General features: G+C 37.2%; 2 protein-coding genes across 2 annotated transcripts; one reads left to right on the top strand and one right to left on the bottom strand.

The window, feature by feature from the left end:
- The first annotated feature begins 6,053 nt into the window (after positions 1–6,053).
- Positions 6,054–9,022, top strand: LOC137720283 (uncharacterized). Its single transcript, XM_068459332.2, has 2 exons — positions 6,054–6,293; positions 6,816–9,022. Exon 2 carries the CDS (start codon positions 7,070–7,072, stop codon positions 8,564–8,566), a length of 1,497 nt encoding a protein of 498 aa, XP_068315433.2. The 5' UTR covers positions 6,054–6,293; positions 6,816–7,069; the 3' UTR covers positions 8,567–9,022.
- A 789-nt stretch (positions 9,023–9,811) lies between these two features.
- On the bottom strand, positions 9,812–10,677 carry LOC148699051 (uncharacterized). Its single transcript, XM_088679498.1, has 3 exons — positions 10,404–10,677; positions 10,229–10,296; positions 9,812–10,107 (listed from the first exon to the last, which is right to left on the bottom strand). Exons 1-3 carry the CDS (start codon positions 10,543–10,545, stop codon positions 10,009–10,011), a joined length of 309 nt encoding a protein of 102 aa, XP_088535624.1. The 5' UTR covers positions 10,546–10,677; the 3' UTR covers positions 9,812–10,008.
- Positions 10,678–15,453: the final 4,776 nt, after the last annotated feature.

Consider the following 15,453-nt stretch of genomic DNA (forward strand, 5'->3'; position numbering starts at 1 on the left):
TCTTGCCCTTCATTTCAAACTTAGTGCTTCTATGTCTCCTAAAACTGTTGAGGAGAGAGTACATGGCTCAAATTCCTTATGCAAATGCTGTTGGTAGTTTGATGTATGCTATGGTGTGTACTAGGCCTGATATTTCACAAGCTGTTAGTATTGTCAGTAGATATATGCATAATCCAGGAAAAGGGCATTGGCAAGCTGTGAAATGGATTCTACGGTATATTCTAGGTACTGTGGATGTTGGTTTATTATTCCAGCAGGATAAAATTACTGGTAAATGTGTTGTTGGATATGTGGATTCTGATTACGCAGGTGATTTAGACAAGCGTAGGTCTACTACTGGTTTTGTATTCACTATTGCTGGAGGTCCGGTAAGTTGGAGGTCGAGTCTGCAATCTACAGTTGCATTTTCGACTACTGAGGCGGAGTACATGGCTGTAACAGAAGCTATAAAGGAAGCCATCTGGCTTCAAGGGTTGCTTGATGACTTAGGGGTTCAACAAGACTATGTGGATGTCCATTGCGACAGTCAGAGTGCTATTCATTTAGCAAAGAATCAAGTTCATCATGCACGTACAAAACACATTGACGTGAGGTTCCATTTTGTTCGTGAGATCATAGACGAGGGAGATATTCTTCTTCAGAAGATTGGGACCGCTAACAATCCTGCGGATATGTTAACAAAGCCAATTTCGTTGCTCAAGTTTAAGCACTGCTTAGACTTGGTTGGCATTTGTAAAATTTGTTGATTGCCCCATGGGGGAGTGGGAGACGACTAATTTGGAGTTCTACTTAGAGGGTTTGAGCCAAGGTGGAGATTATTGATTATTGGCTCAAACAATAAACAATTGATAAATATCTGGTTTCTGCTACTTTTGCAGTGGCATGGGTTGGCATACAGCATGTGGGAGAATAACAAAAGCAGATGTTCTTTTGTGGTGGCATGCGTTGCCATCTGTTGCATGTGGTAGACAAACAAAAGCAGATGCTCAATGCGTTGGCATCTGAAGACCTTTGGCCTTTGGTTCTCTTGAGAAGTCATCTTATTCGGTTCTATAAGAAGAAGCTGGAGCAGCCCAGATAGATACACAGAAGAGAAACAGCAAGAAACCATTCGGTAGAGAGAAAGAAAAAAAATCCTCTCAAATTGTTTTGCTTTGTATTCGATATTTTCCCTTCCTATTGTAAGTGTGTGAGCTTGGGTTATTCGGGTCTTTGGGAAATTGAGTGAAACACCATTGTATGTTCTCATTGATTATAGTAGAATACTCTGTCGTCTCCAAACTGGATGTAGGCATTGCCGAACCAGTATAAATCTTGGTGTTCTTGTTGATATTGTTTCATTTATCTGTTATCAGTTTCTAGGGTTTATTATTTTTCACTCACACTTGTTGAAGCTTCCGCACAACATTCGAACCCAAACCCAGCTTGATGAGATGCTCTCACGGCGGCGCTCTCCTGAAAGCCCTCAAACCACTCCATTTGAATGTCCTCAAATACTCCATTGGAGCCAAATTCAAACAACCCATTTTCTAATTCTCCACAGGTGTAACTGCAACTCTATCTGAAATCAAGCAAGGTTTCAGAAGAGCTTTTTCTGCTCCTTGGCCTGAGAAGCTTCGTTACCCTCCCTCTCTCATGTAGCCTCTTCCTTCACCACAAACCTAGGAACCCAACTATGGCTAACCCAAACCCGGTTAAATCGCATAGCAAAGAGGAGACCATGGCTGCCAGTTCAATCCCTTCGTGCTCCACCTTCTTCTCCGGCACCGTCACCTCCGCGCTCCACCTTCTTCTCCGATGCTTCGACGAAGCCTCTGTAAATTGAAAAAAAAAAACAATTTGGGATTTTTCTGTGTTTGGTTTGAAGAGAAAGAAATTAAAAGAAGAGAAATATGGGTTTGAATTGAAGAGAAAGAAAATGAAATGAAGAGAAAGTATGAGTTTGATTTTTACTGGGATCAATTTGGGCATGCAAAGAACAAGAAACATATGGAAAAATAGACTGCAGAGAAACGGGAGGGAGAGAGTCAAATAAAAAGGGTAAGTTAGTCATTTAATCCCGTTCTGTTCTGTTACATCTTGCCAGTACCAAACATGACACGAAATCTTTATTTCGTCTCGTCCCATTACATCCTGTTTCGTCCCATATGCGTACCAAATGGTATCTTAAATAAGAGGTTGGGGTTTGATAGTAAGTAAACTTGAGACTCGTTGCTCATTGAGACCAAGCGAGAGAAGCATGTTGCTTTCAACCCACCACACACATCTCCAACACCCCTCCCCCCCCCCCCCCCCCCCAAAAAAAAAAAAGAATGTGAGAGAAGCATCGTCTTGTGCATACACGTGCATGAAACTCTCTTTTTGTTGCAATCTTTCGGTGTATTCAAAGCATTAGACGAATTTCAGGCTTCTATTCTATACGACGTGTTTTGCGTTCGATTTCTGATGCTGGTGAATAACATGATGGTGAAAAGAAGAGACTGAAATATTTTCAATCCTAAAAAGATGAATTGTCCCAACAAAACCACCAATTGATTTTTTTTTTTAAAATAAAAAAAACATAATCGCTTGATATTATTTTTCATTTAAATAGATAAATGTAATTTTATTTTGATTTATGTACTCTAAATGTTAAACATATCAATCCAGACGTGTACTCTTATCAATATTATACTATTAAGAAAGAAAAAAAAACATGAAATGGCTTATCAATATATCCGCTTTTTCTATAATTGCTTTGGCGTTGGCTCCAAGAAGAAGCACCGAGCCATCCTTGACAATTATATATGATACGTGCGAAATGGAAAGCCAATAAGCGTAACGTGTGAATGGTGATAATTTGACAAGTTTATAAATTTCCCAATTTTCATGTGCGAGATAAGGACATTGGGGGTTCACACTGACTCACACACCGTCTATTTCCGGAACGGCAATGTTGTTGACTGGTAGTCGTACGTATAAATACGTCAAACATGAAACTCCCACCCCTTTTTTGGATGCCAAATTCCATTTCCCACCTAACCTTATCATTTCTTAACAATACCTCTAGAGCTATAACATAGTTTTTTGTCATTCAGTACATCAGTCTCGTAAGATTTATTTTCACTTGTAAATAAGGTGTTTAAGGTTCAAATTTTTTGAATGACGAATTCAATATCAAATTAAATTATCCTTTGTGTGGCTTAACCGAACTTCTCATCCCTTTAGCTAACTCCCCCTTCTTTCTTTTAGCATAAAATATATCGTTGTACTAAAAGAAAACACAGTTTTTCTATTTTTTCTTCATCAAGTTAGAATTTCTCTCTTAACTAATAGAGAAGGGGTTTGAATTTTCATCCACCTCCTAACATTCTTTGGGGTAAATTAAAAAAAAAAAAAAAAATCATGAAAACAACTAAATTTTAATCGGTAAGACAAAAGTAGGTATAAAACTACTAAGCCTATAAGACCATTCCAAAGGAGATGTCAAATCCTAAGTAGAAAATCATGTAATCAAATTTGAAGATAGAAGCAAGCTCCAACTGATATGTCAATTTTAAATGGATTGACATATGAGAAAAGGTGATGTCAAATCATTTTTAATTATTTTATTGTGTGCGTCCCATTAATGCACCAATTATAGATCTTGAAAATTTATTTTAATTGATTTCTTTTTAAAATGGGTCCAACAAATATCATTTATAAAAATAAAAATAAAAACATATCGGTTAAAAAAAAAGAAAATATGACATTGTCATGTCAGCCATCAAATTAACAATTAACAATTATTTTTTGACATCTGCATTAGAGATGCTAACGAATTTAGGGGGCGTTTGTTTCACCTTCTTAAGTGGGATTGGACTGGCTAGGATTATTGTCCCATGTTTGGTAAGCTTGGGGACTAACTTAAATGAGACTAGCCCGGACTCGTGTGGACTATCTCCCTCACTAGGTCGTCTTAGTGAAACCCCCCGAAAACCACGGGACTGCTAAGACCTGCTTCGTCTCCTTTGTGTAGCTTGGCGTCCTCCCTTTGCGAAGACTTTGCTTCGTCTGCGTTGCGCCCTCTCTCCAACGAGATCACAGCACCACACCAAGACGGGTACGCCGCGCAGGTGGAGACGTTTCCGACGGACTCGCAGGTCAAGAGCAAGCTCTGCCAGGTTATTCTGGTGGTGCAGAGGGCGCAGGGCGATCCATTTTCGAGAGACTAGTTGCAGGCGGAGGCACCCAGCAGGACTCGGAGGCGTTGGGTGGGGGGAGGAAGTTGCCGGTGCGGCGGAGGTACTCGAGGTCGACGAGGCGAAGGCCCTGGATGAAGTACTGGCATCTGGTGTTGAGATCGTAACGGCGGCAGTTATGGGAGACCATTCCCTCATCTCAAATCCGAGAGAACTACGACAATATTCTCGGCGGCCCAACCAAATTGCAGCTGCATAGAGCTCCAACAATGACTTTTGTGCTGCAAACCTTTGAGGAAGGTCCCGCTCTTGCCGTCGTCCGATTCCTCTGATATGTAATTGTAGGAAGTTGGTTTTGATTTGATCTCAAAGTATGGAACTGGGTTTCGAAGAAGAGGAAGAGCTTTCAGAAAAAAAGAATTGGGTTTCGAAGAAGAGGAAGAGCTTTCAGAGCTTTCAGAAAAAAGAATTGGGTTTCGAAGAAGATGAAGAGCTTTCAGAAAAAGAAGGAAAAAAATGAGAGAAGTAAGAATAAAATATTAAAAGAGATATAGATAAATTAATATAATATTAGAATTTATTAATTATCCTGCTTATTAGTCCGACACTGCACCAAACGCTTCACTAAGTTAGTCTAGCTTAGTCTAGTCTAAGCCAATCCAACTTAGTCCCTGCAGCTAGTCCAGTCCGAGACAGTCCGGTGCAACAAACGCACCCTTAGTTCACACATCATCAACAAAAAACTTCTCGAGCACGTGATGAATACACTTGAACTCGTTAAATGGAAGGAAAAAGAAGGAAAAGCTAGAGCAACAAATTATTAAGAATATCAAAGTTCTAATTTGGAAGTGCTTGTGAGAATCAATACCCTTGTTAATTTTTTCAATCAGTCCAAAACAATTTATTAAATAATTATGGTCAAATTATGATTTTAGTCTTTGTGACTTCAATTATCGTGATGTAATTCTCATAATTGTTGCTTTTCAAAGACAATCGTTTATAAATTTTTGACAATATAATTTTTAGCTAATATACGTATCAATAAATTGGACTGTTTGAAGAAGTAAAAACCCCGAAATCAAGTAACTACAAATGTTAAATCGCATTTATTAAAAGTATAATGACCACAATTGAACTTCGCCGAGACTACATGGACTAAAAGTTTAGGTTTAATAATTTTAAGGTAAAAACTAAAAAGGAAGCAAACAATTCTACTCAAAAGATAAAGAATAAATTGTAGCAGTAATAACTTAACTTTAACTTAATTGGAACAATGATCATTTAGCTAAAAATTTATTATCATGGTCGCCCAACTCATCAAAACGTGCAGCTATGGTTTATCAACTAAAAATCCATTACCATTGGTCCCTTAAATTTAATCCAACTGGAGAAATGGTCCCTCAACTTTAACCCAATTGCAGTAACGGTCCTTCCAACATAACTTATTTTGACAAAATTCTGATGAAGTTGACGAAAATGATCATAGCTACACGTTTTGATGAGTTGAGGGACCCCAATTTTAGCAAAGGTCTTTCCAACATAACTTATTTTGACAAAATTCTGACGAAGTTGAAAAAAATGATCATAGCTACATATTTTGATGAGTTAAGGGACCAATGGTAATGAATTTTTAGTGGAGGACTATTGTTCCAATATGATTAAAATTGAGGGACCATTGCTACAATTTACTCATAGATAAAAAGCAATCAATCAATTTGTAAAATCAATATCTGATGTGGCACCATCAGAACCGTTGAACCATGATTCAACGGTCAAGATCGGCTTAAACAAAGTAGGGCGTTACCCGGTTCAAGATTATCCGGGTCCGGGTCAAATGCACAATCGTCCATCACATATCAGAGGACCAACTCCAATAGACGCCTGTTTTGACCCAAGTCGGTCCTCGGAAACATAATTCACAGCTACCGTTAACAAACGCCGTTTGGTTAACACTGTGTGATGTTAACTGGTGGAGGTCTTTTCTCATTAACTCCGTCTCTTTAAACAGACTCCGTTATCTCCCCCCTTCTCTTTCTCTCCCCCCCTTTCCTTCTCTATTTCTCTCTTTTCTCAAAATTGGGGCTCTGATTGCAGTTCTCTCTGTAGCTGTTGTTTTGAAGCCTTCCTTTATAGGTAAACTAACGAATCCTCTATTTAATTTTTGTCTTTTTATTTTGGGAATAATTTTTCATTGGGCTAGGGTTTTTTTTTTTTTTTTTTTTGTTTGTGCCTGATTTTATCCGTTGGGATATTTTATACCGATTGACATTTTTGGTACATTTTATGAGATTCTAGGGTTTTTTTCTGATTCTGGGTTGTCTTGTTTGGTGGCTGAGAAAGTGTAGGAAAATAAAATATGCTAAAAATTGGATCTTGGGAAAATATTGATTCGGGTATTGGGGATTCTGAATAAATTTGAGCTCTGATGCAGCTCGGATGTGTGGTTTTGTGAAAGTAATGGAATTTATTGAGCAGGGATTAGAGGACTTTTTTTAAGCTTAAATCATGTTTAATTTTATTTTCCTCTTAGTTTTCCTAATTCTCAAAAACCAAACAAGGGATAAGCTGTTCTGAAGTTAATTTCTTGCATATAATGGTATTAATTTTGTGAGTAATAGTCCTGATTGATTTCAACTGTTATGATATGGCTTTCAGGTTGTTTTTGTTTTGAGAAAAATAATTGTAGTTCAATGTGACATGGATTGATTGATGGGCCTGCAAAAATTTGGAAGATTTATTTGTGGATGCCAATCTTAAGGATTAGTTTAATTTGTGGAATTTGTGATGGATCTGCGATCTTTATTGGCTCATTTCGATATGCTGAGATGTTTGTGAGGTGATTCTATTGGAAAGCGGGTTTAGAGATTGAAACCCGGAAGCAGGAGAGAAGGGAAAGGTTGTGGGAAATCATGGGGGAAGCTCTTCTGACTACCCTGTCCATAGAGAATTCTCATTTGTCTACATTATTGTCTATGGATTCGGGTTCTGTTTCGCATGATGAATTGGAAAGAGAGATGAATAGGACTTTCATACTTTCTCGTCCTCCTGATATCAATCTTCCGCTACTGTCTGAGCCTAGCCCACCTCCTCAAACTTGGAATGATTCATGTGACATCTTAGATGTAGGCCTTGGGTCTCAAGTTTATGAGGCCGAGGCGACAATCACTCTCCCCAAAGTTGCAAGGAAATGCAACAAGAGGCTTGATAGCATTTGGGGTGCATGGTTCTTCTTCAGCTTCTACTTCAAGCCTGTTTTGAATGAGAAGTCCAAGTGTAAGATCATTCGGGACAGTAATGGGGTGTCTGGGTACAACAAGACAGACTTACTGTTAGATGCTTTCTTGGTTCAGCATGATATGGAGAACATGTATATGTGGGTTTTCAAGGATAGGCCTGAAAATGCATTGGGGAAGATGCAGCTGAGGAGCTACATGAATGGGCATTCTCGCCAAGGAGAACGCCCATTCCCATTTAGTGCGGACAGGGGCTTTGTTCGGTCTCATCGTATGCAGAGGAAGCACTACAGGGGTCTTTCTAACCCGCAGTGTGTTCACGGGATAGAAGTTGTTCGGTCACCCAACCTCATGTGTCTTGATGATGAAGAGAGGAAGAGGTGGGCAGAGCTTACAGGCCGAGATATAAATTTCTCAATCCCACCTGAAGCAAGTGACTTTGGTACCTGGAGGAACCTTCAGAACACAGATTTGGAGCTTGAACGGCCTGCCCCTCCAAAGAACAATATAAATTCACAACCAAGAAAATTGCTTGATGGTACGGGTTTGAATTTGTCAACTCAGCCATCAGAGCATGTCAACAACGAGGGGATGGACCTGTCACCGGTCTCCAATAAGCGGAAGAAGGACCTTTTCCCCCATGGGAATGACAATGACTGTTTGCCTAATAACCCACATTTCGACAGATCGGGCAAAGACCACCCAGTTGAGTCACATTGGTTTAATGAGTTCAGTGGGGTGATGAAGAAAGCATCCGGCCCTGTTACAGCCGCAAAAACAATTTATGAGGATGAGGAAGGGTTTTTGATCATTGTCAGCTTGCCATTTGTAGATCTTCAGAGGGTAAAAGTTACTTGGAGGAATACTCCCTCACGTGGGATAGTAAAGATATCTTGTGTGAGTACAGCTTGTTTGCCATCCATTAAGAGACGCGATAGAACATTTCAGCTAACAGATCCAACGCCGGAGCACTGCCCTCGTGGGGAGTTCGTGAGGGAAATTGAGCTTCCTACCCACATTCCAGAAGATGCTAAACTGGAAGCCTACTGCGATGAGACAGGAACAGTGCTCGAGATTATGGTGCCCAAACGTCGAGTGGGACCAGAAGAACACGAGGTCCGTGTGTGCCTTCGCCCCTCTCCCTGGAACGAAAGGGAGCATCTGTTGACCTGAAGCAGGCATTCAGATGACAGATGCAAGAAACATTTTTTACTGTCTCATTGTTTTTCTTTAACTTGAATCCGCCGATGAAATCTATTGAATTAAATCTAATTTTTTTCTTCTTCCCCCTCCCCCTTTAGGTATTTAAACCCCCTCCCTAAGAAAAAAAAATGGAAAAAAGATAGCAGCCTTCCTTCTTCTTTTCTTTTCATACAATTTATCAGATTGATATGTTGATTTATAGATGTATGTCAAGACTGCTGTGATCTTATGCTTTATTTGGCCATATGCCCTTTGCTCGTTCTAGCTCTGCGCTAAAAATCGCCGTGCATAGCGGTTTCGGGAGTTCGACGTTATTATAAAGTTTGCATTCCCATGTTATGTTTCGGATTGAAGGTTCTTTGTATAAAGGAAATTACTTATGTAACCTATTTTCTTCTGTATGAAATTTTATTGTTTTCACTCGGAGTTCGGTTTGAGTATTTATCAAATATAGCCAAAAATTAACCCTTAATTTAAAAAATGTTACTTTTTTTTTATAAAATCTTTCAAAAATATCCAAAATTTCATCTAAATAGACACAAATACCTTCAAATTTAACAATCAAATAAATTAAAGGCTTTTTAGCCAAAATGATTCATGATATTGACATAAATCCTTAATCTGGTTCTTAACAATTAATGATAATCAATAGTAGTGTTCTTGAATTTTTCTATCGTTAATCATTTTAGTCTTTCTTTGAATTTGTCCATCGTGATCATTTTAGTTTTTTCATGAAAAATCTGTCAATTGCTATGTTAGTGTGATGATGTGGCACCACATGGATCTCACAAATACAATCATATAATGACATGTGGATTAACTTTAAAAATTATTTTTATATTTAAAACTAAAAATGATATTAGTAAGAAATAGGACGTTGAAGGCATGATTGAAATTCTGCCGCTCCCACTTACAGTAACCGCGGCGGCGCTCAATGTCGGTGATGAGGGGGTCGAAGGGGATAGGGTTGTGGGGGTGGAGTGTAGAAGCGGAGGTGAAGTTGGATTGGAGCTTGAGGCGATAGTAGCTAAAAAGAATTTAATTTATTTAATTGTTAAACTTGAGGGTATTTGTGTTTATTTAAGTGAAATGTTTTATATATTTGAAAGTTTTTATATAAAGTGACATTTTTGAAATTAAGAGTTAATTTTTTGCTATATTTGATGAATACTCGTTCGGTTTTTCGATTAGATTTTACGAGCAGATTGGATTCGATTTAAAGATAAAACACCGGAATTCATTCATTGTTGCTTCTTTATGGCTGCTCTGAAACCAGATTCAGCAGCAAATTAGGAAACATTAACATTAAACTCGGATCCCGAAAATTCATCAAACTGATTACTGATCTAATCTCAAAACTGCATCTTCTGCAGCTTGCTAATTAGAGCTCGCCCGCGTGCTCCGCCGACATCTCAATCGTGCCTGGGTGGCGGTTTCTGATTTCCGATAGGGTTTGGCCCTGACGGCCTTTTGTGAACACCTTGAGGTTTGACCAGCTTTCTGGATTTGAGCTGTTAATCACAGAAACAAGAAAGTTCCTTCATCACCGAACGAACAACGATTACATTTGGCAGACCAAAATTTAAACGACAAGAAAATAGAAGCAGCAGCAGCAGCAGTACCAGGGCTTACCCAAGTTGCCAACATGAATCTTGTGGCCACCAAACTCCGCCTTGCCGGAGAAGTTTCGAAATCAAGCCCTGCAGAAAGCATTGAAAGGAAACAGATCATGAGCATGCATTAATCCGATTCAGAATCGACGTATCGGATTACAAAACAATGTTTTAGTTACAAGTTGAGGACTTGCCTAACTCTGCATCTGCATCTTGAGCTCTAAGCATGAGCAGTGCAAAAACAAGGTACACAGCAGCTTGTTCTCTCTTCATCCTTGGAATGTGATTGGTTTTTTGCATGGGAGGATTGAGAGTGTGTGGGGGTCTCGTAAGCATGCATGATTAGATTTATAATTGGGTTTACTTGTTCGTTAATCATAACCCAGTTTGAAAATTATGGAATGCCCTCCAATACATGTCTGGGAATCCAATGCCACGTCTTTAGAGTTAATGAGCACCTTGTCATTGTATGTTGACTTCTCATCCACTGTGCAACATTGACGCTAATAAGCAAAAGGTTTACAGAATTTTTTTTCCAAAAAACGTTCTTTTAACAGACTGTGAATTTGAATCATTTATTAGGTCGAAATCTTCTAGTTGTGAGGTTCAGATTTACGATTTGGAAACATGGCAATACCATCAAGTCTCTAAAAACATAAGTCTGACAAGAAAACACTGCTTGATTTATATTCCAAATCAGAGACGGTTGTTACAAGAAGTTGAATAGTATTTGCAAGTGAATTAATTAGGGAATTTTCCACAAGGGACAAGATTTTTCTCAAGAGAAATGATGTTTCATGCCTCCGTTGACTTCATCATTAGATTCCGATGTAGCTTTATTTCATAGGCTATTCCTGTTATGCTTGTGATTATAAACCAGAAAGGAACGGAATTGGATCCTCTGCTGAGCTCAGGATGAGGATCCTCATGAGCAGTTAATCCGGACCGTTTAAATTTGATTCAACGTTGTAAATATTATAATTTTTAGAGGAATCTCCTATTTAAAACCGTTAGATCAAAATTTAACGGTCTAGATAGGATACTCAGAAAGATCGTCGTCCTGAGCTCAAAAGAGAATCCAGTTCCGAAAAGAACAAGGTTGAGTACAATTCAGGTGCTCCACACTTCGGTCTTTTATATGGACCCTAACGAGTGCAAACTAATTATTTACAGGATTACATGTAACTGACTTAGATGACGTGTACTGTAATCATGACATTATGTTTTATGTTACAAAGTAATGTGTAAGTTTCTCTTTTGACGCACTCAATCATTCACATTGCTACTCAGCCACACAAACTTTGGCAATTGGCTTAGTGGACTATGATGGAATATCGTACAAATGGCTAGTTTGTTGCTGTTGTACTTTAAAAAAAAAGAAAAAAAAAATACTTATATTGTCCTGTGAAAATCATCAATTGTGAAATAAAGTAATTAAGTGTTTGGTAAATTGGATTTGCAAAAGTGCTTTGAGTCCAAAAAGCAGTATCAAAGTGTTTAATAAATTTTTATATAAAAGTGTTGTGAATATGTATAATGACTGAAAAACCAAAGATATACAGTAATGGTACGGTAATTGTCCCAACCTGAAGATATTTGATATGGTGTTGGTATCCAAAATCAATATCAATGGTATCAAAAACTTGGTATGGTAATGGTACTAAATTACCAACAGTTTGATATGATAAATAATACAGTAAGATTTGGTTTGGTACTGAAGTGATTCTGAAAAAAGCTGCTATAAAAAAAAGCTGGGAGTTGTTTTTGTGTTTGGTAAACACTCAGCTTCAGCTTTTTTTCACAGTTTTGGGTGAAAAAAAAGCCAAAAACAAGAAGCTGCAAAACCCAGCTTTGAAAAACCGGCTTTTTTCACATCTTTTTTACATAAAAGTTTACCAAACACTCTAATAGTGCTTTTTTTTCTTTCAAAAGCACTTTTACAAAAAAGTTTATCAAACACTCTGCTACTTTATTTCACAGCTGCTTATTCTCACAGCATAGCAGAAGCAGCTTTTTTTCAAAGCACAGCAATACCAGCCCTAAGTGTACCAAACTCACCCCTAAAATCAAGTGCTACTATATTAACTGAATCACGTACGAGACTATCATCTGTTGACTCTATACATTGCACTCGTATAAGATCCGTGTGAGAGAGTAACCTCTTTTAAAACACTACCATCCATTTTATTCCTGTAGGAGGAGACTAGGTCCCTAGGACGCAAGTCACACAGCCTTTGTCAAATGGCATAGTGGACTAGTATGGACTATGAAGAGTTCCATGTGCTAAGAATTTTAGGTCTCCTTGAACCATTAACTGATACAGCATAACATAATTTCCGCGTAAAAAAAGAAGATCCTCCCCTTCCTTTGAGATGACTAAATGAGAAGAAATTAATCCAATCTCCATTGTTTTGAATTTGCACATCCAAATGAGTGTTATAATCTAGGGTATACAATGTTAGCGAACACGTGAAAGTTTTCAATAAGGCTTATTTTTAGCTACGCTCTCTGGAGTTCGATTTGGATTCTACTTTGTTTCCTAAAACTCAAAAGTTGTTACTTTGCTCTCTGAAACTTGATTGTCATCTCATTTTGCCTCTTGAAACTTAAAAGCCATCATTTTACTCCTCGGAACTCGATGTCAATCCCACTTTGCTACTTGAAACTCAAAAGTCGTCACTATACTTCTTGAAACTCAATATTCACTTCACTTTGACTCATTTCCATGTATTCCGTTAAATAATCGTTAGACTTACTTATGTGACGTAATTAGAATCCACTTATGACTAACGTGGCACAAATATAATGCTCGGATAATCAATCAAGTGGTACCACATAGATTTAAAAAAAAAAAAAAAAAATTAACTTTCAAACATTGCATAAAATATTTATATATATATATAAAAAAAAAGTAAGAAAAATAGCAAAAACTATTCATGGGTTTCATCTCTCTCTCCCCTCTATCTAACCGTTGTCCATACATTCATCCCTTCTCCTTCCATATCCAACCACCTTATCATTAGTTCCATTGATTTCGTTATTTCATATGTTCTTATGTTCTTAATGGAGGTGGTTGGCGAAGAGAAAAGATGATTTTTTTTTTTTTTTTTGTTCATTTTTACTATCATTTATTTCAGGAGAAATTTGACATATTACCAATTATAAAGTTTTAATGGATGAGCTTATTCTAAAAAACATAAACAAGGCAATGTAGAGCGAAGTTTAAATTTCAAGAGAGAAGATGGCGAGTTTTGAGTTTCAGAGAGCAAAATATGATCAAAATCGAGTTCCAGGAAGTAAAGTGACGACTTTTAAATTTCAAGGGGCAAAGTGGGACCAAAATTGAGTTACAGAGAGTAAAATGACGATTTTTGAGTTTCAAGAAGCAAAGTAAGATGACATCGAGTCACATAGAGCGTAGCTAAAAATAAGCTTTCCAACAACAATAAAGTGACACCCACATTGCAATTCTTCAATTTCCCACCACACTTTTTTCTGCTAGGTGCTTGCAAGACGTTTGTGGCTCATGTGATTAACTTGTGTCTCAAAATCTTTTATTTTTTTATTTTTTTATTTCCTCTTTTTAAGTAACACCTAAAACGAGTACTAGCGAAAAGGCACACTTCTACTAAACACTTGTGGCTCACGTGATTAACTTATCTCTCGAAATGGTTTTGTTAAACTCCTCTGTTTAATAACGCTTAAAATTGACCTTTAGTCACTAGTGGTAAAATATAATTAGTATCCTAACTAGATTGGACTTTTATAATTCCTCAATATCAAGGTCCACTTCTTCTTTTGAGAAAGGTAAAAAATAAACAAAATTTGTCACCAATTATATGTAACAATTCTAGTATTAAATTTACAAACTAAAAATAATATAGAGGTAATTTGACTTAAAGAAATTTTTTGCTTTTTTTATTAGCGCCTGACAAAGTGTTGAATACACCTCACATTAAAATTTTAATATTAAATGACTTATATATCTAATATGTAATGACAATTTCAACCTTATAGGGTTTAGAAAAGTTAAAAAAAAAATCTAAATACACCTCAAATCAGTTTTAACGTGTATATCTCAAAATTATTTATCATTTTCAAGACTTCAACTCTCAAAAACACTTTCACCTTCTTTTGTTGAACACATCCATTGATGATTGATTCATCAAGGCCATTGTTGACCTTTATCGTCAAACGTCTCTCAATTGGTTGTCGGAAAATAGGGTAGCAGTTTGTTGGGAACTCAAGAGCTTGTCACACACATGCATTGCAGCAAGAAAAGAAGTCCAACTAAAAATCAGTCAAGGCGAAAATCCACCATAAATTACACTGAGGTTGATTCAAGTAGATTAGTTTTGGGAGTATAGGATAGTTATCCAAGTCATGGGCAGGATGGGATGCCTCGGCCTTCACAGCTATAAGACAGATATCCAAATCAGCTACTTTCAGTAACTCTATATCGTCAAACATTGAGAAGTTAATCTCAATTCTGGGGGGTTGCCTGAACTTCTAGCCCAGACCATGTTCAAAATGTACCATCACAGGTGGATGAAGGTTAAAATGTATTGTCATTTTTTCATTGGTTAGAAAAAAGTTTAGCAAATCCTTGTTGCCAAAAAATAATTTAGGGGAAAAAAGTTAAGCATATCCTTTGTGACATGAATGATTTTGTATCAAATGGCATAAGAAGAAAGAAACCATTATGAAGAGAGTGGAGTGTATGTAGAAAATGTGGGGTGTATGTAAAAGATGTAGAGTGTATGTAGAAGATGTAAGGTGTATGTTGGGAGTGTGGGGTGTAAGGGTATTATGGAAAAATACGTGGAGTGTATTAAGTATGTGGGGTGTTAATATAATAAGCCAAATTTTTTTATCTCTACTAATTAATAAAACACTCATTGTCAATCAAAATTCTATGAAATTACCGGTTTAACCATCTAATTAAAATAGAACATTAATAAGAAATATGGGGTAGAAATGTAATTTCATACAATCAAATTTTGCTGTTTTTTTTTTAAATCTCACCTACATGTAATCTTAATATATCTCTAATTAAAAAAAAATTCTCACTCTCACATCCTCTATCACTCTTTTCCTCTCTGTATTTCAAAACCAAAAAGTAAAAACCCACTAAACTTGTTGTAAATTATGAATTTAATTATTTACCAGTTGGGGTGGCGGTAGTGGCATCGGCATAAGTGTTAAGTTATAATTTATTGATGGGTTGAATTTATCGTTTGGTTT

The sequence above is a fragment of the Pyrus communis genome, chromosome 1 (genome assembly GCF_041283825.1).
Source record: "Pyrus communis isolate YQ-2024b chromosome 1, ASM4128382v1, whole genome shotgun sequence".
Classification (NCBI taxonomy): Eukaryota; Viridiplantae; Streptophyta; class Magnoliopsida; order Rosales; family Rosaceae; genus Pyrus; species Pyrus communis.